Source organism: Oncorhynchus mykiss, chromosome 30, assembly GCF_013265735.2.
Source record: "Oncorhynchus mykiss isolate Arlee chromosome 30, USDA_OmykA_1.1, whole genome shotgun sequence".
Taxonomy (NCBI): Eukaryota; Metazoa; Chordata; class Actinopteri; order Salmoniformes; family Salmonidae; genus Oncorhynchus; species Oncorhynchus mykiss.
The window spans coordinates 21,056,516-21,080,611 of record NC_050570.1 but is presented as its reverse complement, the minus strand read 5'-3'; the positions used below and the strand labels follow the sequence as shown (position 1 = coordinate 21,080,611).

General features: G+C 43.4%; 1 protein-coding gene across 2 annotated transcripts in view; it reads right to left on the bottom strand.

Moving 5' to 3' along the window:
* LOC110521537 (ephrin type-B receptor 1) overlaps nucleotides 1–24,096 on the bottom strand; it is a 182,206-nt gene that overhangs the window by 43,954 nt on the left and 114,156 nt on the right. For both annotated transcript variants that reach the window (XM_036968882.1, XM_021599141.2), the window contains exons 5-7: nucleotides 17,939–18,274; nucleotides 6,733–6,857; nucleotides 1,494–1,656 (exon numbers count right to left, since the gene is read on the bottom strand). In XM_036968882.1, the coding sequence (XP_036824777.1) occupies nucleotides 1,494–1,656; nucleotides 6,733–6,857; nucleotides 17,939–18,274 (624 nt within the window). The remainder of the gene's footprint in view (nucleotides 1–1,493; nucleotides 1,657–6,732; nucleotides 6,858–17,938; nucleotides 18,275–24,096) is intronic.

Below are 24,096 nucleotides of genomic sequence, written 5' to 3'. Positions count from 1 at the left end.
CATGACCGGAAAACTTTTTGAAGATTGATGACTCAACTATTTGGGGGGAAACGGATGCTGCTGCAACCCCAAGTCTTCCGCAGGCACTGCTGCTAAAGATAAGATAAGATAAGATAAGCTACTCCACACTGTGAGCAGGCAGGGGCTCTCTGTTGGCTGTTTTCCTACACTACATTATGCAGCTGTGCCACTCACTATGGCTAACACCTCAAGTGTGCCATTTCCTAAAACAAATGGAAGTAGTCAGATGGTAGGGGTAGAAAACCCTGAACAGTAACTCACAGCCTTCTCTATCTCTTGAAACAAGTAGCCTACCTACTCTCAACTCAGAGAGCAGAGGCAGGGGATGGGTCCCCATTGTTTACGGGCTACTCTGTTTGCACCCCTGGAGCTCTCCACTTATATGCCACACCCAGTGACCTTTGACCCTGCCCACCTGCATCTCATCAGGTCATCTGGGGCAGCAGGTAGCCTAGTGGTTAGAGCGTTGTGCCAGTAACCGAAAGGTTAATAGATCGAATCCCCGAGCTGACAAGTTCAAAATCTGTCGTTCTGCCCCTGAACAAGGAAGTTAACCCACTGTTCCTAGGCCGTCATTGTAAATAACTATTTGTTCTTAAACTGACTTGCCTAATTAAATAAAGGTTCCATAAAAAGTCTGTCCAATGGGACCAGGACAAATCTCAGTCTTCAGCAAGCATTGGCAGAGTGAGGAGCATAAACCTCTGCCCTGCACATCAACACCTGGGCCACAACCCATGGACTATTTCTCTTGCAGCCCTAGACTCTCCCAACACACGCTAGTGTTAGGGCGTCACTGACCTATGTACTGTAAGTGCACTGTACTAGGATAGGGCACTTTATATCTGGTTGTACTGTTAGCTTGTATTTTTTTATTTTAACTTTATTTAACTAGGCAAGATAGTTCTTATTTTCAATGACGGCCTAGGAACAGTTCAGGGGCAGAACGACAGATTTGTACCTTGTCAGCTCGGGGATTTGAACTTGCAACCTTCCAGTCACTAGTCCAACGCTCTAACCACTATGCTACCTGCCGTGTGCAACTATCTGATAGCCAGTACAACCATAGACCTTAAGATGGCCGCCGGCCATTGTTATTATTATGCAACCTAAGATGGAGGACAGTTTCAACTATATCTAAAGCGGCACCTCTATTGGAGTCCACCACCAATAGGTGGCGCTCTTTTTCAGTAGGAAACACTTTAATCCGGACGCAGGATAGTTTTGGAATATGTACTGAATGTTAAAAAGAAATCATAATATCAAGGGAATATGTGTTTTATGAAATATATTCACCATCTGCTCTGCGTCGACACATCTGTATTGCAGTAATACCCAGTTAGCAGGGAAATTTTTGAATTTACTACTATATTCAACCTCCCACACCAAGTCCACAGACACAAAGACCCACATGGCATGATTGTGTCACCCATGCACACACACACACACACACACAAACACACAGAACCTACCATCTGTCAGGGTTTGGAAGAACTGCTTGCTGCTGTATTTGCCGAAGCCTGCCACCGTCCTGGCACGGACCTGTACCATGTACATGATGCCTGGCCTCAGGCCCTCCACACGGGCAGTGTTGGTCTGGCTGCGCACCACGGTCGAATTCAACTCAGTGTGGTCCTGTAACAGACAGGGAGATATGGAAAAAGAGGAGAACGAGATAGATAATATTACATTTGCTCATCACACAGGCCCTGAAGCCTTCAGGCGGTAGAGTGAAGTAACACACCTCAAGTCAACCCATTATCCCATTTCAGACAGTACATAATACTGTGGACTTAGATAACAACATTTCCTTGGTCCCTCTTTTTTCCTCTTTAGGTTTGTGTATAAGTTTATAATGTATCTTGGATTTCCACATCGGCCTCCACTGTTGCACTCTTTATATAGCCATAGAGGGGCTTGGATTAGGCCAATGGGAATTAGGCTTTTCACATACACAAAGTATGTCATTTTTTAAATATTTTAATTGGGCCACATAAAACCAGAAATAGGGACAAGGATCAATACGTGGGAGGTGTTGAGAGGAAAAAAAAGAGTTCCAAACAACATCCCCACATTAGATTTTTCCTCTATCATGCTGCAGAATATTGGTAACTGATCCTGGTTTTAGAATCAATGCATAGAGCTATTCATCATCAACCATCACCTGGAGTTAACACACACTTATCTCCTTTCAGATCACTGGCTCATCTCAGCCCACCTTTTCACTGGCATTGTGTGTGCTCAGAGAGCGCATGGCATTTGCTTTTTCTTTCTCTGTTTGCTTTCATCTCTCTCTGTCTGTCTATCTCCACAGACTCTTCCCTCGGTGGAGGGATGAGAGCAAACAGGCGCAGGAGGTGGTGGAAAAACACTGAGACGTGTTCAGGTTAGCCTACGACCAGAATGAAGGGATATAGGAAAAAGAGCTTGTGTGAGATTTGGAGAGCATACATCTCTTTGTGTACTGTACACAAAGAGTGAGTGTATATACCACCGGCGGCTGGTGGCACCTTAATTGGGGAGGGCTCGAATGGAATAAATGGAATGGTGTCAAACACATGCTTTCCATGTGGTTAATACCATTTCATTTACTCCATTGTAGCCATTACTTGGAGCTGTCCTCTCCTCAGCAGCCTCCTGTAGTATGTACATTCTTCTCTCTAACCTTTATTTAACCGGGAAGGGCTCATTGAGATTTGAAATCTCTTTTTCAAGAGTGTCCTGGCCAAGATAGGCAGCACCAAGTCATTGCACAATTACAGAGAGACAACTTGAAAAACTACAAGCAATCTAGTAAACACCATAGAATTCTCAAGAGTATAACCAAATCATAAAACAGCTAATTAAAAAAACATGTTCAGTGTTTAGCATGTGTTTAGTAAGTGTTTAGTGAGAATGTGACTTGGTATTTGTATTTCAGGCTAGGTCTGCTGGTGTACATAAAAACTTGACACATTTTGCCTGCTACTTTCAGTATCTATTCCATAGTGGTACTTGATAACAGGAAAAGTGTGTGCATACACAGCAGAAACACAAACACAGCCGACCCACAGAGACACAGCCAGGAAGGGAGAGCTCTCCTCAGCTAATGGAGGCTCTGACCTTTCTCTATCAGAAGATAAACACTGAGCCGAAATGAGATGCAACTGAAACCCTGAAAGATAGCTGCTCCTTACAGATGTAGGATCATAATTGCATTACTCTATTGTTGCTGAGAATTTATCTGCACTCCAGGAAGTGCAAACTTGTAGTGTATTTAAGGTTTTAAAAGGCTTTTAAAGTTTGACATTTCCACTTTAAAATGTCAGACTTGATTTACCCTAACGGACAATCTATCAACTCCTTCCAAAAAATTTCCATTAATTATAATCCACAAAACAATTTACATTCCCTGTTGCTGCAGGAGTATTTTCCTGCTGTAGCAAACTGGCTTAAATTAAGATCCTACATCTGTACACTCTTCGAAAAAAAGATGCTATCTAGAACCTAAAAGGGTTCTTCGGCTATCCCCATAGGAAAACCTTTTGAAGAACCATTTTTGGTTCCAGGTAGAACCCTTTTGGTTTTGAACCCAAAAAGGTTCTACCTGAAACCAAAAGGTTATCCTATGCGGACAGCCGAATAACTATTTTGGAACTCATTTTTCTAAGAGTATAGCAATGCACTGCCTAAATGACAAGGTCCAGCGCAGAATTAGATACAGGGGACTTTGAATAATGCCTGGCTTTCCTTAAATGCCCAAGGCCACTTATCTCTCTTCCCCAGAAATGCCTGATTGCACCACCCTCCCAATCCCATCCCTCTGAAGCTCCAACCCACCCTACCCTTGGCCTTATCCTCGCCTGGACTGGCCTCTTTAAAGATTTGGGAGGGGTGGAGAGACTCCCAGAGCTGCGGAGGTGGACTGTGAACTGAACTCTCAACAGCCTTGCAGTGTTCAGCCTTGCAGTGTTCAGCCCTGCAGTGTTCTGTGGCACTTCAGTCAAAGCCGACGGATGAATATGCCTTGTTGCCTTGCCATTTCACTTTCAATAGCAGAATGCACCTTGCCTTCACGTCAATATTCTCACCGCTTATCATCACACCAGCTTTGATGCTCAGCAAGAAGGCCAAGATGGCATCCACTACCTCAACACAGGCTAGAAAGGGAATTATCCTCACACAGGCAGAGAATGCGGAATGGAGTTTGTACTGGAGCATTACTTGGGGTAGGACTCTTCTCCTACATAATGGGATATTGTGACAGGGAGTGCTGACATTATCAGTGTGCTGTCCCATTGGGAAACCAACCGCTTCTTCATTGTCTGCACAGTCTAAAAAGAGCAAGAAAGGAATAAGAGGAAGAGAAGAGAGAAAAAAAACCTTTGGTAGAATAGAGATGACCTTATCTCTGCTTTCACTGGTCAATCGTTGCAATCCAGGCCCGAACCCCAATCTAAACCACCCCCAAGGCTCCAGACATTCTCTGGCGAGTGCAGCTGGGCGACTGGCATTTAAAACACAGAAACACTGGACGGGGGGTGGTGAAATTAGGAAGGGAATGGCAGGACAGGACTCAACATGTTACTCTGGCCCTCCATACACAATTATCTATTTCACCAGGTATGATCCCTACTCCAGGGCTGTTGTTTTTTAGTGAATATCAAAGATGTCTAATACTCCACACAGCATCATGCGACTTAGAGTGGGCGTCTTCAATGACTTCATGGGATCAAAACTTAAAAGGCTTCACTTTTAGTTGTGACCCATTTTCCTTTTGCCCAGACAGAGGTGAATAAAGCTATCATATCAGGCAAGTAGATCAAAGAGAATGGAAGTACAACAAAGCATTCAGACCAGTATCCATGCAATTTGATCCAGGATTCTCTCCATTCTTCTCTGTGGGGGAGTCTAACCTGGTCCTGGGGTAATAGCAGAATTCATTATTCTCCTTCCAAGCCAGGAACCCCTGAATCCCAGCGTGACGTGTGTGGAGCCATCTTTCTGAGGGTTTCAGTGAAACCAGCAGGAGTTTCAGGTTCTCTCTTCATCTCTACTTTGTAATATGACTGCGGTCCAGGCAAATATCCCTATTCATATCTTGACGATATTACTATTTTATCCCTGAGGAAATTATTGTGTTCAGCACTGTGTTGTGTCTTTGGAAACACTGTGGGAGTCTTGAAATGAAACCACCTCATCCTAAACCCGTGATTTTCACTCAGACTTCTGCTATGATGAAAAAGGTGTGTCTCTATACTGAAATATTACTACTGTCTCAGGACAGAAGAGAAATACAGAAACTGCCAAAGCTCTAGATAGCTTAATGGATGGGGAGAGACACACATTTATTTTTTCAACTAGGCAAGTCATTCAAGATCAAATTCTTATTTTCAATGATCGCCTAGGAACAGTGCCTTGTTCAGGGGCAGAACAACTGATTTTTACCTTGTCAGCTCAGGGATTCGATCTTGCAACCTTTCAGTTACTAATCCAACATTCTATCCACTAGACTACCTTCCGCCCCACAGACAAAGGCAGACAGATGAAAACATTTGTGGTCCTGTCCATTAAAAGTAACAATGTTAAATTGCTAGTTACTTTGAAGCAACTTAGCCGGTTTAAATAGGCCAGCTAGAGTGTTGCTAGCCTCCCTCTTCTCATGCTGTCAGAACTGGACACAAAGTGCTTATTAATAACAGCCTCTCACAGAATCCCAAGACAACAACGAAGTCATCAGAGGACATAGAGGGTTTTGACCAAACTCTCTGAAAGAGCACATTTGACAGTTATGCTGGATGATAGACAATATTACAGTAACTGCAGGCTTTATGGGTGGACAGGACTGTAAACACAGTCTTTTCAATAAAAAACACCCTATCCATGAACTCCATAGGTATGACCAAACTATTTCAGAGAGGAAAAGAAGAGAGCCAGAGAAGGATACTGACAGAAGACTGTAGAGGTGCAGCAGGTACAGAGGGAAAATGAAAAGGGAATGGACACAACAATGGAGAAGCACACTGTAAAACAGAGTGAGAGAAAGACCAAGAGGGAGTAGGGAGCTATAGAGGAAGCGGAGAGAGCCAGAGCGAGGCTAGGGCGATGGAGTTGATATAAGACCAGAGAGAGAATACAGGGCAGCCCTCTCTAAGCATAGGGGAAGCTGCATGTTTAGTACCTAATGATATAGAGCTGAGAGGCCGTGTGTGCTGCCTCTACTCAAGGGAGAATAGGCTGTGTGGAGGAGCCACGGGTTAGACAGGGCTAGCGGAAGGATCCAGCCTAAGAGAACACCTTTCACACAAATTAGGTCCAAGAACTGCAGTATCCTAGCAACCCAGTGCTCTGTGCTCATCTAAAGCAGACTCCAGTTAAACGCAATTAATGGACAATTATCAAGGTTGCTAAGGCAATCTCAGGCACACGCTTTCCAAGGCAACCGGGGGAATGACTCAAACAGGAGGGTAGAATCAAATTACACCAAACGTGTCAAGTGTAATGGCACATGAATTTTGAGTCTGATGGGGAAAATGATAAATAAAGGAATAAAGTCTAATATTCCCAACAAGCTTGGTAGACCAATACCAGCCCAGAATATTCACCCATCAGAGACAACATTCTGGGTGTCTTTCCATTGAAAGTAAGGGAGATGCCCCTGGTAGACAATAATGATCTGCTCGTGTAATCTAGTTCTTATTACAAACATTGAACTTGAAAATACTATCTTACCTTCTCGTAGTACCTCAGTTCATAGTCCAGGATGATTCCATTGGGCTGCTCTGGCTGTGGCCATGACAACGTGAAGCTCTTCATGGTGGAGCTAACCTGGTGCATGATGGGAACCATGGAGGGAGCTGAGGGAACAGACAAACATGAGGTAAGGTTAACTGTCTGGATACGTCCTTAGCATTCTTTAGTATAGGAACAGTCCCACTGTACATGTTTCATCAATGTTGTGAAATAAAGGTATTTTGTGCTGAAACTGTATGAAGCTTTGAATTGTGTTTTCCTTGATAGGAAGAAAACACATGCTTGACTGAAGAGTCGCATTTCATTGAATGGCTTTCAAATCTCTTACGAAACACTACAGATGTATGATGTCTTCATACCAGTCCTTTGAGCAGGACTGAGGTATCCTTGTTCATAGTATTTATATTACAAAAATGATATGGCATTGAACTGAGCTCACTTTATAGCACATTTAATTTTCAGTCTTCTTTCCCCCTTACAGAGAGCAATAAAGTTGAAATGCACATAACATGTTTAATGAATTAAACTGCCCGTTCATTTCCTCCCTCTCTCCCTGCTACCACTCCAACGCCCCAGGCCACCATCTCCACCAACCCATCATCTTAACCCAGGGGAGGGATGGAGTGCACATCAGCAAGCCCTGCACCAGGGATGGAGAGAGGAGGAGTGTTGGACATTACCTTCAGAGCCAATATCACAGACACATTATTACTTAATGGTGTATCTGTTTGTATATGTTTTTCTTACAGCCCAGCAGTTCAATGTGACTGAGCCACCTTACTGCAGCAGCAGCAGGAGGAGATGTTAGTATTGTTAGGTGGTCTGTACACTGCTGTTCTGGCTGATAGAAGCGTGGGGATAGTCGTCAGTCAGTGAGAGGATGCTCTCTGGCTCTCTCTTTCATGCACTGCTGCTCCAGCTTTGCGCCGCATTATGAATTACGCCGAGGTTGGCTAGGGGTGAGGCAGCAGCCTATTCAACTCAAGCAGCCTATTTCATTCAATTCATTTTTTACTTTCTTTAATTTGAAGATTTCATTTTTTGGACTATGAGATATGAAATTGGCTAGATTTTAGGGAGTGAAAGTCTAGCTAAATGGATTGGAATATCCTCCTATATTTTTGGGCAACTTGTATAATAAAGCGAGCACACAGGCCTAAGTCGTAGGGTTTATGTTGAGCGGTGAACAGAACAGGCCAAACTATATTTGACAAGTAACGCTATATATACTGTATATATGTATGTGTGTGTGTGTGTGTGTGTGTGTGTGTTTGTGTGTGTGTGTCTCTCTCTTCCCTCGCCTCTCTTGTCTGTTGTCACAGACTTCAGCTGGCACTAGGCTGAGTGAATTAGAAGCCAAATCAGAGAGGTGGGAGAAAAAACACTCAGTTCTCTAAGAAAATAAATCTGGTATGCTAGACTAGACCTCATGCTCAGGTCTGAATAATGGCTGTCTGAGTAATAGCCACAAAAACTAAAAGAAGCCATCTGACATTTTGTCACGTTCGTCATATGGAGGAGACCAAGGCGCAGCGAGATGTGAATACATGATACTTTTAATAAAGATAGACACTAAACAAACTATACAAAATATCAAACCGACCGTGACGCTATGATACAAAAAGTGCAAACACAGGCAACTAGACATAGACAATAACCCACGAAATACCCAAAGAAGATGGCTGCCTAAATATGGTTCCCAATCAGAGACAACAATAAACAGCTGCCTCTAATTGAGAACCAATCTAGGCAACCATAGACATACATAAACACCTAGATGGTAAACAATCCCATAAACCTACAAAACCCCTAGACAGTACAAAAACACATACATCACCCATGTCACACCCTGACCTAACCAAAACAATAAAGAAAACAAAGAATACTAAGGTCAGGGCGTGACAGTATCCCCCCCCCCCCCCCCCCAAAGATGTGGACTCCCTGCCGCACCCCTAAACCTATATGGGAGGGTCTGGGTGGGCATGACTCCGAGGTGGCGGTTCTGGCTCAGGATGTGGACCCCGCTCCATTTCTGACTCGTCACACTTACTTAATGTCTCTGGAGCGGGAACCTCTCTGCTAACCACGGATTAGAGGATGCCACTGGACTGAGGGTCGAGTCTGGAGTGAGTGGCACCTCTGGATTGGAGGGAGATTCTGGCAGATCCGGACTGGAGGGAGACTCTGGCGGATCCGGTCTGGAGGGAGACTCTGGCGGATCCGGTCTGGAGGGAGACTCTGGCGGATCCGGTCTGGAGGGAGACTCTGGCGGATCCGGTCTGGAGGGAGACTCTGGCGGATCCGGTCTGGAGGGAGACTCTGGCGGATCCGGTCTGGAGGGAGACTCTGGCGGATCCGGTCTGGAGGGAGACTCTGGCGGATCCGGTCAGGAGGGAGACTCTGGCGGATCCGGTCTGGAGGGAGACTCTGGCAGATCCGGTCTGGTAGGTTCAGGACTGCGACCCGTCGTAGGAGGTTCCGGTCTGTGGCCCGTCGTAGGAGGTTCCATTCTGTAGACTGTTGCCGGACGCTCTGGACTGGGTACTGTAGCCGGACGCTCTGGACTGGCGAGGCGCACTCTAGGCCTGGTGCGTGGTGCCGGCACTGGTGGCACAGGGCTGGGGACACGCACCTCAGGGCGAGTGCGAGGAGCAGGAACAGGGAGTACTGGACCCAGGAGGCGCACTGGTGGCCTGATGCGTAAAGCCGGCACTGGTTGTACTGGGCTGAGGGCACGCACCTCAGGGCGAGTGCAGGGAGGAGGAACAGGATGTACTGGGCTGTGGAGGCATACTGGAGGTCTGGTGCGTGGTGTTAGCACTGGTGGTACTGGATAGACCGGACCGTGAAGACGCACTGGAGGTCTCGAGCTAATGACCTGCACAACCCGTCCTGGCTGGATGGTGACTCTAGCCCGGCACGTGCGGGGCGCAGGCACAGGACGCACTGAGCTGTGCAGACATACGGGAGACACAGTGCGCAATGCCAGCGCAGGATATCCTGGCCCGAGGAGACACACTGGCTGTCTGGAGAGCAGGGCTGGCACCATCTGCCCTGGCTGGATCCTTACCCTAGCCCGGCAGATGCGGGGAGCTGGGATGTAGCGCACCGGGCTAAGTCCGCATACTGTTGACACCGTGCGCTTCACCGCATAACACGGTGCCTGACCAGTACGACGCCCGCCACGGTAAGCACAAGGAGTTGGCTTAGGTCTCCTACCTGACTTAGCCAAAATCCTTGTGTGCCTCCCACCAAAAAATTATTGGGGCTGCCTCTCAGGCTTCCGTGCTAGCCGTGTACCCATATATTGTTGCCGTTCCTCCTGTGCCCTCTCCACCTGCTTCCATGGCAGGGTCTTGTCCCCTGCCATTACCTCCTCCCAGGTTCAGGATGTTTTACCGTCCAGTATTTCGTCCCGAGTCCTCGATTCCACAAAGCGCTGTTCCTCCTTATCACGCTGCTTGGTCCTTTTATGGTGGGTTATTCTGTCACGACTGTCTTCGGGTGAAAGAGAGGAGGACCAAGATGCAGCGGGGGGGGCACTCTAAATAACGAAAATGTGAGTATTGTTGATGCATTGTCATTTTACTCTATTGAAGTTGATGTGCTCATCTGATGCCTGTGTGTGTGTGTTCATGTATATAATATTGTCTCGGCTGATGGGTATACGGTGTCACGTTCTGACCTTAGTTCTGTTGTTATGTCTTTGTTTTAGTATAGTCAGGGAGTGAGTTGGGTGGGTTGTCTATGTTCCTTTTTCTATGTTTTAGGATTTCTGTGTTTGGCCTGGTATGGTTCTCAATCAGAGGCAGCTGTCAATCGTTGTCCCTGATTGAGAACCATACTTAGGTAGCCTGGTTTCACTTTTGAGTTGTGGGTGATTGTTTCCTGTGTCTGGGTTTGCACCATACGGGACTGTTTCGATTTTCATTTGTGCTTTCACTTTGTTATTTTGTAGTGTTCAGTTTAAATATTAAAATGGACACTTACCACGCTGCAAATTGGTCCGATATGTCTTACTCCTCGTCAGAAGAAGAGGATGAGCGTTACATACGGTATTCGAGGTTCATTATGATGAACATTGTGGGTTTTTTTCCCGGAACAGTCCCGTATTTCAGAACATTTTCAGGTATGCCGACTTATTTACAACAAAAAAAAAACATTGGCCCCGTAGCCTTCCCATTAATCTGATCAGAATTGTTATAGATTGCATTTCAACCCAACGTTTTGCAGTCACGTTGGACTTATGATAAGATTTAAGTCATTGATGTGATCTCGGGATGTTAAACAATCGTGACATCTGATATTTTGCAGCCAATGGGTCATATCTTCAACGAATCACATTTGGTAAAATTCTGTCGGGCTCAGTTCCAGCTAAACTTGGGCCGAGAGAGGAAGTCAATTGTTCACAAAAAGTGAGTTTCTGATGGAGAGCTACAAAAGTAAGTAAATAGAGTAACTATTAGACTGAAATAAATAAGCTATTTTGGCAAACTTGTGTACTGTAGCTCTCCATGCTCACGTTTTAGACCTACACTAAGAAAAAAAGGTGCTTTCTAGAACCAAAAAATAGTTATTCAGCTGTCCCCATAGGATAACCCTTTTTGGTTCTAGGTATATCCCTTTTGTTCCAGGTAGAACTATTTTGGGTTCCATGTAGAACCCTTTGCACAGAGTGTTCTACATGGAACACAAAGGGGTTCTACCTGGAACCAAAATGGGTTCTAACTGGGACCAAAAAATAGTACCCTAATTGCTCACGGATGACAGACAGCTCATACTCATTCAACATACAGTATTTACTGCTTCTTCACTCCAGTTTTGAAAGCTTCCTTTGTAACTGCTTACATTCTCCTGAATGTTTGCTTAGCCAAATATTCCCAGATTTGTATTAAAACAACTACATAGGTCTATGTGGTCTCTTGTTTCTGCATCTCCATGCGCCATGCAAAAGGGCTTGATTCGCCCGGTGCGACAGGAGAGGGAATATTTTGAGGGAATTTTCTGTTGTGGTGGAGTGAAAAAAATAGAGACCCCCCCCCTGAATATCAGGCTATAATTTGTATTATGACAAGTTACTAGAGAGACATTGATGTCTTCATAATCATTTTTTGAATTATTGGGCTTCATGTAGCCAATCCATTTTTATTGGCCAAGGTAAACCAGCAGTGCTCTCAAAGGCCTGCCTCAGCGTGTTGCTCTTTTTATGTCTCCAAGATGTGTGTGGATTTACAAGGAGGAAAATGTGTAGAGGAGAAATTGAACAAGCAAGATAAGGGCGGTAAAACTGTCAAGAGTTCCAATCCTCTGAGAACCCTCAATTCTCACAAGGTAAGAATATCCCACCGGAGACCTAAAGGACGAAGCAGCAGTCCCCAGGCATTACCAGGGGAATCCTACTTCCCCATATCCCAAGACTACTTCCCAAAATAATAAGGCAGAGTTCATCACATACTGTATATCAGACAAAACTATGTTCCTTTTTATCAGGTAATCTACATCAATAGGAAAGTCTCATTACGGAGTGGGACAACATGTCCCTGGCTTCCTTTACCAATTTGGATCAAAATTACAATGAACAAAAATATAAACGCAACATGTAAAGTGTTGGTCCCAAGTTTCATGAGCTGAAATAAAAGATTCCAGAAATTGCCCATACACACACAAATCTTATTTCTCTCATTGTGTGCAAAAATGTTTTATATCCCTGTTAGTGATAATTTCCCCTTTGCCAAGATAATCCATCCACCTGACAGGTGTGGCATTTCAAGAAGCTGATTAAACAACATGATCATTACACAAGTGCACCTTATGCTGGGGACAATAAAAGGCCACAAAAATATGCAGTTTTGTCACACAACATAATGGCACAGATGTCTTAAGTTTGGAGGGAGCATGCAACTGGCATGCTGACTGCAGGAATGCCCACCAGATCTGTGGCCTGATAATTTAATGTTAATTTCTCTACCATAAACTGCCTACAACGTTATTTTTGATAATTTGGCAGTACGTCCAACTAGCCTCACAACCATACACCACGTGTAACCACGACAGCCCAGGACCTCCACATCTGGCTTCTTCACCTGCGGGATAGTCTGAGACCAGCCACCCGGCTGCTGATGAAACTGTGGAATTGCACAACCGAAGAATTTCTGCACTGTGCACAAACTGTCTCAGGGAAGCTCATCTGTGTGCTCGTCATCCTCACCAGGGTCTTGACCTGACTGCAGTTTGGTGTTGTAACCATCTTCAGTGGGCAAATCGATGATATGTACCCAATTCCTGGAAGGTGAAAAAATGTCCCAGTACTTCCATGCCCGGCATACTCAACAGACATGTCACCCACTGAGCACGTTTGGGATGCTCTGGATCGTACGACAGCATGTTCCAGTTCCCGCCAACATTCCCGGGACAACATTCTACAGGCCACAATTTACAGCCTGGTCAACTCTATGCGAAGGAGGTGTGTTGCGCTGCATGAGGCAACTGTGTGAAGGTATCTACTGTGTGACCAACAGATGCATATCTCAATACCCAGTCATGTGAAATCCATAGATTAGGGCCTAATGAATTTATTTCAATTGACTGATTTGAACTGTAACTCAGAAAATGTTTAAAATTGTTGCATTTTTTTGTTAGGTGTACATTATTTTTTTTCTGTGTTACTACAATTTGTTTTATTTATCTATCTTTTCTCCTGTACACATTGTTGTTTCTCTTTTTTCACTCTCTCTCTGTCTCTTTCTCTCGGTCTCTGTGAATGTTTTATAGCTCTAGATAATGCTTCTACTCAGGCGCAGGAAGTGTTGAGCATCAGGGATCCCTCACACAGAGACAGACAGTCCTCCTGATAGCCAGACATAGCCTGTTATCTCACAGAGTTATTCGTCTGAACGTCTACTGCCTAGGGGAATATTTCCATCTGTTTCTTTTTTTCTTATTTACAAGATGTTGGTTCAGATGCAATTTCCAAATGTCCCGATAGGACACAGGAGACAAACGGACCAGAACACAAGAGCATGGCTTTCTGTGATAAGATATTAAATATAGCTAACTGCCAGTGGCTACTGTAGCTACTCTTATACCTTGATTTTATTCTGTATTTTTCTGAGGTGTTTACTTATGTGTATATGGTGCCAAATAATACAGTCATTGCAAGCCTTTCCTGTCTCATCTAATGGTGTCATGGGTGAATGAGCTTCGGTAAGGAAGGACAGACCCCTATGACTGCAGAATACTAGTGACATGGAGGATGGGATTAGCTGATGCAGTGATTCTTGAATCCTCAGATTCAAAATGCCAGGAAATATATACTCCATGCGAAATTGAAATGCATTCTTACTAGTGTAGGAAGCAGAGCTTCTATGAGTAACCGTCTGAAGCTGTTCAATGATTAGTACAGTTTATGAGAGCACTGTGACAGATTTTCGACTTGGGAATTCAAGAGTCTGTCTGATGAATTCAAATACTCTAAGATCACACTGATGGAACAAATAACAAAATCTCTCTCTACAAATTGACACACGGTTTAGTGTTCTTTATGAGAGGCTTAGGTTAACATGGATCCCTTTATGTAGACCAATGCAACTTTTGACCAGACATCTCCTACCCATGGAACAGTAGACACGTTTTAAATTTACCTGAGCGGAGTGTGTGTACTGTAAGAAGTGTTCCCCTGAGAACACATTTTGCTGGGCTGTAGAGAAGCCTCCACTGAGCACCAGCACCCGCCACATTAACTCTATGCCAGTATGGGAAACGATTGGGGCCCCAAAGTTGTGCCAGAGTAGCGGGTTTGGCACAGTTCTCTGTGAGCTTCTATCATCCAGGCCTGCTACTGTCAGTTACTCTGTTAGAACTACCTGAAACAGTTCTGGAAGAGTAAGCGGGGCCTCGGATTGTAAATGTTAAAACATTGCCCATGTTAAAAGATTAATTTCATGCCATTCAATCTGCACCTCTGTTTGAATTTATGGAATGACACCCTCTAGCAGACTTTTGCAGACATTACTTCCTACATTAGAGAATGTAGAAACTGTAAAAGGCAATGGTAAAAGCATGTGTACTATTACATTTTACATTCAACTGAAAAGTTCCAAGATGTAAGCTGGTCTTCGGTTGGTGGTAAATCAAGTATGCATGATAAAACACACCACAATGTGTCCGAGAGGAGAGGAGAGAGGATAGGAGAAGAGCATCTATCAGAGTTCATGTCAGCTTTGTCACTCCTGCCTGAATAAGGTCTAATGTTCCCTTACTGAACCACAACTAATTCTCTCCTCAACAGAGAATTCCTTTACTCTGAACCTCAGAAAGTGACACTATTCCAACCAGTCTCCTCCAAACGGATCCTTTCAATAGAACCAACTCATTCACCGTTTAAGGTAACTCTAGTTCAACATCCATCTACTCCACTGCTTCTCAACTCCTTCTATTCCCAACATGACAGATAACTCCTTACACAGCCATGACATAAAAGGCTTCTCAGACAGCTGAAACGGCACAATTACCTGACAATAATACAATGTCACAGACCATTTTTCTTACCTACTCATTACTACTGCAGCCGTTTTTACAAAAGACACTGGCATTGGCTATTTGGTGTATCTATTTCTTTCTTTCTTTATCTATATCCAGCTGTCAAGTCAAGCAATTACCCTGTCAAGCAAGATGATGGGGACTATTAGCTCTACTAGGTAATAAAGGCAATTTACGTTCTCATTTCTGCTTGAGTCCTGTTTCTACAAGCCAATGTTCTCAATCTCATCATTTCACAGCCTGGTCTCATAGACTAGACGTAACATAGTACATCTATTTAAATGATTTACTAAATGAATTACTAAGCGTGTAAGCTAACCTTTCCCCTAACCCTAACCTTAACCTGTCAACTTAACCCTTAGCCTTATGTCAGCCACCTAGCTAACATTAGCCACAAGAAATTGTAATTTATAATATATCAAATATTTTGCAAATTCATAACATATTGTACGAATTGCAATTCGTAACATAACATACAAATTGTAATTCGTAACATATCATATGAATTGTAATTCGTAACATTTGAGTGTCCCAGATTTTATTTTACTGTGTTAAACGTCATCTACCCCTGAGTCCAGGTTACATTTCAAAACCTGTCCTAGCTAACTATATTTCATCTGCTATTTATGTAAAAGCCAGTAAGGAGACATTTCAAAACTCCTAGTCTAGGCACTGTTCCAGCAGATGTAGCTACACCGCCAACATACCTCTTACACATTCCGCCATTGATACATGACATGTTTGGCTAGGCTCTAGTAGTGTTATTGTAGATACCAACATATTCCATGTACACTACCATTCAAAAGTTTGGGGTCACTTAGAAATGTCCTTGTTTTTGAAAGAAAAGCACATTTTTTTTGTCCATTAAAATAACAACAAACTGATCAGAAATACAGTGGAGACATTGTTAATGTTGTAAATGACTATTGTAGCTGGAAATGGCAGATTTTTTTATTGGATATCTACATAGGCATACAGAGGCCCATTATCATTTTTAATGGACAACACATGCTTTTTTTTCAAAAATAAGGACATTTCTAAGTGAATTAATTTTTTTAGGAGCTATGCCTCACTTGCAGTGGGGCATCTCAGAAGAGAGGTATGGAATATATGTGTTAAAACAGCCATCCTCAACTGGCAGACCACGGATCCTGATGGATCCAGACCTAGCACGGGGTCAATACGGACCGCAGGATCCGACCCCAAATAAATGAAACATTTAAAATAATGTTTTTGTGAAATCAGTCAGGCTTTCTACTTACTGCTGTTGAGTAATTCATGGGCAGTTTTCCTCTTGTTATGTCATTCACTGACAGACCTTAGAGATCTATTTATAACCTGTATAAAATGTCTAGTTGATGAACTACAGTAGTAGCCATGCTAGCTACATAGGTAAATTAGGCTAACCAGCTATCTAAACCTTGTAGTTATCATGGCCAGATTACATGCCCATGGGCCTCGACCCACAGCGGGCCCCCATTGATTTTGTTGAGTCACTCAGGTATCATATGAACAACCATAAGCCATGGTAGAATGTGTAGAATTGTAGAAATTAGGTTTAAAATGGCAATATTTTCTCTCTGCCAAAAGAGGGGTATGAACAGTATGAACAGTTTAGGGACACATGGGTTGCGAGGTGGGAGTTTGTTACTATGCCGATAAAGGACCATATCCATCCGGACGTTTGCCACCTAGGTAATTTAAGTGACCGAACCTTTTTGAATAGTAGTTGAGAACCCCTGCGTTTAAATAAGGTAGTGTACTGTATGTATACGTTCCATGGTATAATGACAGACTACAGGTCTTCTCTATGCTCTCTGTTGTTTGGTTCAACATGATTCTAACTGAATGTGACAGAACACAATGTTAGCTCACTGAGCTCAGTAACCTTGGTTAAATAAAGGTTAAATAAAATGTACAAAATAAATCAAACCTTGGTCCCATTGAAGTGAAAGTAATATGGCAGTGCAAGACAATCTTGATGTACCTCCGGGAACATTCACAGTGGAATGAGGCATAATTGGAATCCTTCTCAAGTTTTCCTAACAACGATTCCTATGTCTGGACGAAGTGGGCCGTTGACTGCCCTGGCATTACCCATGGGGTATAGCTTGTGACAGGAGCACTGATTATTAGAATGGCTTCTCAATGAAACAATGTCTCCTTCATTTATTACACTTTAGTACACCAACCGACACAAGCTTGACAGAGCCAGATACTATTTACCTCACATTTAAATTACTAAGTCCATATGATGTTTCAGTAGCATAAATAAAGCGATATAAATATGCATTGTGTGACAACACTTCTACCTCCAGAATGGTGTCTATGCTCTGAAAGACATACAACGAATAAACCGATTTGTGACGTTTGAATATTTAAAAAACATAATGAATAATCCACAACAGTCTTGACAAAAGATCAAAAGTTTGTCTTTGGTTCAAGAATGTCTCCAGCTTAAAAAACAAGAAATGTCAGAAGTACTGATGTGTTGTTGTGTGATACCATTAATCATTTAGAACATTAATATAATGTAAGCCTTGAAGAATTGATTCCCAGAACAAAGCTTTATAATGGTTGCCAGTGGAGGCTGTATATGAACACATGGTGTGAGACACAACGCATGGTGCTGTACAATGCCACTGACCAGCCTGGTTAGTGGTGATGTTGATGGACACGTGCTGAGCAGGGTAGGGACTCTTGTTGGTGACTCCATTGAAAGCGTGTATCTCGAAGGTGTAGGGGGTGTGGGCCCACAGGTTACTGATGAACACCCTGGTCTCGGTTAAACCCTGCTGCCTGGGTACATACTCCACGTTGTCATCACAATGGGAGCATGATGGCCGGTCTGCACGACACTTCCTGCACACGATGTTGTAGGTGACATCATCACGGGCGCCAGTCTCCCTTGGAGGATGCCACTCCAGGATCACCGAGGTCTCGTTAACGATGGAGATGACGTTTCTGGGACCAGAGGGGACACCTGGATAGGAAGAGGGAATGCAGTGCAGACATGAATATACTGTACAGTATGTAGTATGGTGTCTCTAGGCATTTTTGTAGCACTGTTTCAGCAACTGGCTATTACTTTAATATGACACGGCACAAAGACACTGCACTCTGATATGAAAGAAATATTAGGATCAACCATAGTGATCAACAAATAATACTAACTCAGATGTAGATATATAGCACTGATGCCACCATTGCAGTCAAAAAATATGCACACACGAGTAATTTAACTCCTTCTGTTTTACCAGTCGTCTGTAATGTTGACAAATACATAATGTACATTACATTCAGTCAGAACCATAAATATATTGAACAAAAATAAACACAAAATACAACAACTTCAACGATTTTACTGAGTTACAGTTTTACAGTTAATATAAGGAAATCAGTCAATTAAAATTCATTAGGCCCTATTCTAGCGATATAACATGACTGGGCAGGCAGGGGCGCAGCCATGGGTGGGCCTGGAAGGGCATAGGCACACCCACTTGGGAGCAAGACCCAGCCAATCAAAATGATTTTCCCCACAAGAAGGCTTTATTACAGACAGAAATACTCTTCAGATTTATCAACTGTCCAGGTGGCTGGTCTCAGATGATCCAGCAGGTGAAGAAGCCGGATATAGAGGACCTGGGCTAGCTTGGTTACACGTGGTCTGTTGTTGTGAGGCCGATTGGACGTACTGCCAAATTCTCTAAAATTACGTTGGAGGCGGATTATGGTAGAGAAATGAACATTCAAAGCTCTGGCAACAGCTCTGGTGGACATTCCTGCAGTCAGCATGCAAATTGCACGCTCCCTCAAAACCTGAGACATCTGTGGCATTGTTTTTTGACAAAACTGCTAATTTTAGTGGCCTTTTGTTTTGTCCCCAGCACAAGTTGCACCTGTGCAATGATCATGCTGTTTAATCAGGTTCTTGATATGCCACATCTGTCAGGTGGATGGGTTATCTTGGCAATAGAGAAATGCTCACTGACAGGGATGTACACACATTTGTGAACATCATTTGAGCGAAATAGGCTATTTCACATGTTACATTTATGTTTTTGACCTGTTAGAAATAGTATATATCTACAGTACCAGTCAAAAGTTTGGACACACCTACTCATTCAAAGGTGTTTCTTTATTTTGACTATTTTCTACATTGTAGAAGAATAGTGACTACATCAAAACTATGAAATGACGAATATGGAATCATGTGGTAACCAAAAATGTGTTAAACAAATATATTTTATATTTGAGATTCTTCAAAGCAGCCACCCTTTGCCTGGGTGACAGCTTGCACACTCTTGGCATTCTTTCAACCGGCTTCATGAGAAATGCCTTTCCAAAAGTCTTGAAGGAGTTCCCACATGTGCTGAGCACTTTTAGGCTGTTTTTCCTTCACTCTGTGGTCCAACTCATCCCAAACCATCTCAATTGGGTTGAGGGCAGGTGATTGTGGAGGCAAGGTCATCTGATGCAACACTCCATCACTCTCCTTGGTCAAATAGCTCTTACACAGCCTGCAGGTGTGTTTTGGGTCATTGTCCTGTTGAAAAACAAATGTTAGTCTCACTAAGCGCAAACCAGATGGGATGGTGTATCGCTGCAGAATGCTGTGGTAGCCATGCTGGTTAAGTGTGCCTTGAATTCTAAATAAATCACAGACAGTGTCACCAGCAAAGCACCCCCACACCATCACACCTCCTCCTCCATGCTTCATGGTGGGAACCACACATGCGGAGATCATCCTCTGTCTCACAAAGACACGGCGGTTGGAACCAAAAATCTCAAATGTGTACTCAGACCAAAGGACAGATTTCCACTGGTCTAATGTCCATTGCCGTGTTTCTTGCCCCAAGCAAGTCTCTTTTTCTCATTGGTGTCTTTTAGTGTAGTTTCTTTGCAGCAATTCGACCATGAAGGCCTGACTCATGCAGTCTCCTTTGAACAGTTGATGTTGAGATGTGTCTGTTACTTGAACTCTGTGAAGCATTTATTTGGAAGCTATGTTCTGTATACCACCCCTACCTTGTCACAACACAACTGATTGGCTCAAACGCATTAAGAAGGAAAGAAATTCCACAAATTAACTTCTAACAAGGCACAACTTTGAATTGAAATGCATTCCAGGTGACTACCTCGTGAATCTGGTTGAGATAATGCCAAGATTATGCAACGATGTCATGAAGACAAAGGGTGGCTACTTTGAAGAATCTCAAATATAACATATATTTTGATTTGTTTAACACTTTTTTTGGTTGCTACATGATTCCATATGTGTTATTTCATAGTTTTGATGTCTTTACTATTATTCTACAATGTAGAAAATAGTACAAATTAAGAAAAGCCCTGAAATAAGTAGGTGTGTTCAAACTTTTGACTGGTACTGTATGCCACTGCTATGCTTTTCACAGAAATTATCCCCCACTGGTTATTAGACTTCATGGGGTATTCAGCTGCCATTTAGCCCCATGTGTTATTGATGTTGATGTGTTGCAACAGTGTTACAATACCATTAACATGACAAAGCGCAGCATGGGAGCTGAAATTACACCACTCAATCATCCCCTCTTAGCCAACCTTCCTACACAACCTCATCCCTCTCACCAACATTCACTCATACTGGAACGCTGAAACAGTTCTCACTACATTTCTCATGTATTTGAACTCATTTGAACTGGCTGGCTCTGTGATCCCTGCCAGGGACGTTGGGTTTTGTTGTGCACTGTTTCCATCTCTGTGCTTGAGACTAAAACTATTATCATCACACAGTTCTTGTCCAATCATATTTTTGTGGACATATTTCCCTATGGTGGCTGTACTGTATGCTTCTCACAAAACCTAAAGATTTCATTCACAATAGTCGGTTGTTACTGTCTGTGTATGTTTACAATTTCACGAAGCCCAACCATCACTGTGGGACTCCAATTTGTATTTGACCATTCTACCAGTGAATCAAGAGGAACTGACAGATCATTGGGTTGGCTGACCAATTTAACATATGCCTTTCTGATAGCGGTTGCCGATGTACACACAGGGGTCTGACCATCTCTTAGCAGCCTGGCTTTTCTGTCTCTCTGATTCACTTTTTCTGTCTTCTCCCTTTCATCTCCGTAAGTCACGGCTGTGATCTGAATGTATGGAAATTGGTCATTATTCTTTTATATTTCTCTCTCCTGATCACCCTCCTCACATTCTCTGTTTCTCTATGTGAAGCAGAGCCAGCAGTCTGAGTCTGTGGATTACAACAGTAATGGTCAGGTGCTGTGGAGAAGAGTGGCTTTGCTCCATACAGCAGCTCTATAATAGACCACCCAGAGGAGGTATGATACAGTATGATAACTCATAACTCACAGCCAGTGTGAACTGTATAGGGAATCCATCTGTCTTGCTTACTGTTTGTTAATACATGCAATTGTGTACCTTCTAATTGTATCTTGATATGGCTGTAAGTAGGTTTTGATTGCCATGGGTGGCCAATTAGAGACTCTTTTAGCTGGGATTTATTGAAAGACTCGGTTCACACTTCACATAACACAGGGTCACTGGTCCTTTCAGCCAAAAGCCTGTCTTAGTTTAATAGATCCCGTTGCGATGTCTGTGATGTGTTTCTCAGCTCTGCAAAAATAAAACATGGAGGGGTTGAGAAGGCTGATCTGATCACTACTTAACGTCTTATTTACAGGCCATTATTGTCACTAGCACCTCCCCTCTTTAATTTGCGAGGGAATCTAATTTGTCTACAGCGTTAGTTACTGTTCTCTCTCCCTCTCCCCCACTGTCCCATCAGCTATAGGAGTCGGGGTTGATTTGGCTCAGTGGCACAGGGCTGCACCAAGCTGAGTTATCGACACCCAGACCCTCAGACTGGTCTGTAGATCTATGCTAATTAACTTGAGGGTAATTGATACTGCGCCTCGTGCCCCTGCCCTCAGGGACACAACAGGGGGGTAATCGTTTTGCCATTGACTAGCCTTTGATGGATCACCAGCCTTCTGTACAACCATACCAGGAGACCTCAGAGTGAGAGTTACAGGGTTAGCTAACATTCTTTAGCAAATATGCAATTTAAGTGTAGAATGGACTTTTTTCTCATCAACTGTGAGTTACAATAACAGTTCACATACGGAGAAACAGAATAATTAAGTACAAGCCGCCACCATAGATTAAATCAAAAGCCCAAAACTCTTTGAAGGTTGTATTCATTTATGTGAGCAAAATAACAACTACAAAAAAAGGAATCTTGTGTATTGACTGTCCAAACTACTCTGCAGTAACTAGAGAGGCCCATCACATCACCATCACCCAGCAAGACCAAGAGCCAAAGGCTAAACCCACAGCACACCAAGACACCGTCAGGAAGTGTGTCGGCACGCGACTCCACACGCTAACAATCACACACTTCTTCCTTGACCGGACCGGTCGTTTCTCTCCTTCTTTCCCGCTGATGCCATTCCGGAATGCGCCCAGAGGGAAATAACAGGCCGGACTCTACTGATCTGTATTATCAGGCATTCCAGATTCCCTGTGGAGAGGCCCATGACAAAACTGCCCTTTAGTGTTTAGAAAAGGCCATGATATGACTAAATGAAAAGTTATCTTCCACCGGGACATTTTAATACATTATATTATAGTACAGCAACAGAGTATCTCGCTAGTAAGTCTGGTAGTTCACCATTACTGTTGCCCCCCCACTGGGCACAGACGTCAGATCAAGTCGAGTTTTGATTTATATATTTTTTGAATTATCATTTAACGTGAATTCAACATGGGAAAAAAATACCAAATTCCCTTACGTTGATGACTCTTTGCAAATCCAATCAGGTTTTCCACGCTGATTAAATGACATGTTTTGGTTGAAATGACATGGAAACAACATTGATTCCACCAGTTTTTGCCCAGTGGGCCTGGATTTAAACAGGATTCTATGACCGGATGTCCTAATAAAGAACAAGGGAAGTAGGGTTTTAATGGGTATGTCTCAGAGACAAATTGCTTTTTGAATGTCAATCTAGACTCTACAGTCCTCAGTGATTCTGCCATGTGCTACTGTATATCAAAACCCAAGGGGGCACAGCAGTCTGAAACTGTCTGCTCTAAAGATGCCAAGGCTGCTTTAACATTCAACCTTACCTTTCGAGGAAAACCCATGAGAGGCCGTTTTAGTTTCAATCTGTCTGGAGCAACACTTTATTTGTATGTTTTCATGACCTTTTGTAGCTGTCTATGTCTGAGTGTGAAAGCAAAGGGAAGAGGGTAACTGAGGCTCTATGCTACCTGCATATTTCATGAGACTGAGAGAGTGGGCTAGACATGACCAGGCCCATGTTTTTACATGTGCATATTGTAATAATATAACATTTTATTTGGTCGGTGCTTACATTTGTCCTATTTCACACATGTAGTGTGCATTATGCACATGTGTTTTTTGCATATCCCAAATCCCCCTGAGAGAGCCTTGGAGATTGGGGTCACGGTCAGCCATTATTAACGGTGAACCTGGAGCAACTAGGGTTAAGTGCCTTGCTCAAGGGCACATTGGCAGATTTTTCACATTGGTAGCTCAGGGATTCAAGCTAGCAACACTAACTGATAGGCTACCTGCTGCCCTGCGTGCGTGCATGTGTGACCACAAATGACCACACAGACTGGGGAATTCATCTTCCAGCTGCAGACATTAAGATGCTTGCCTCTTTGCGTGAGGCGAGCTATGTGAGTGTAGAATGGTCTCATCACTCCTTTCCCTGATGGAGTAATAGCTATTGTCTCTCTATCTGACTCCAGGTAATTACCGTCAATGTTGTG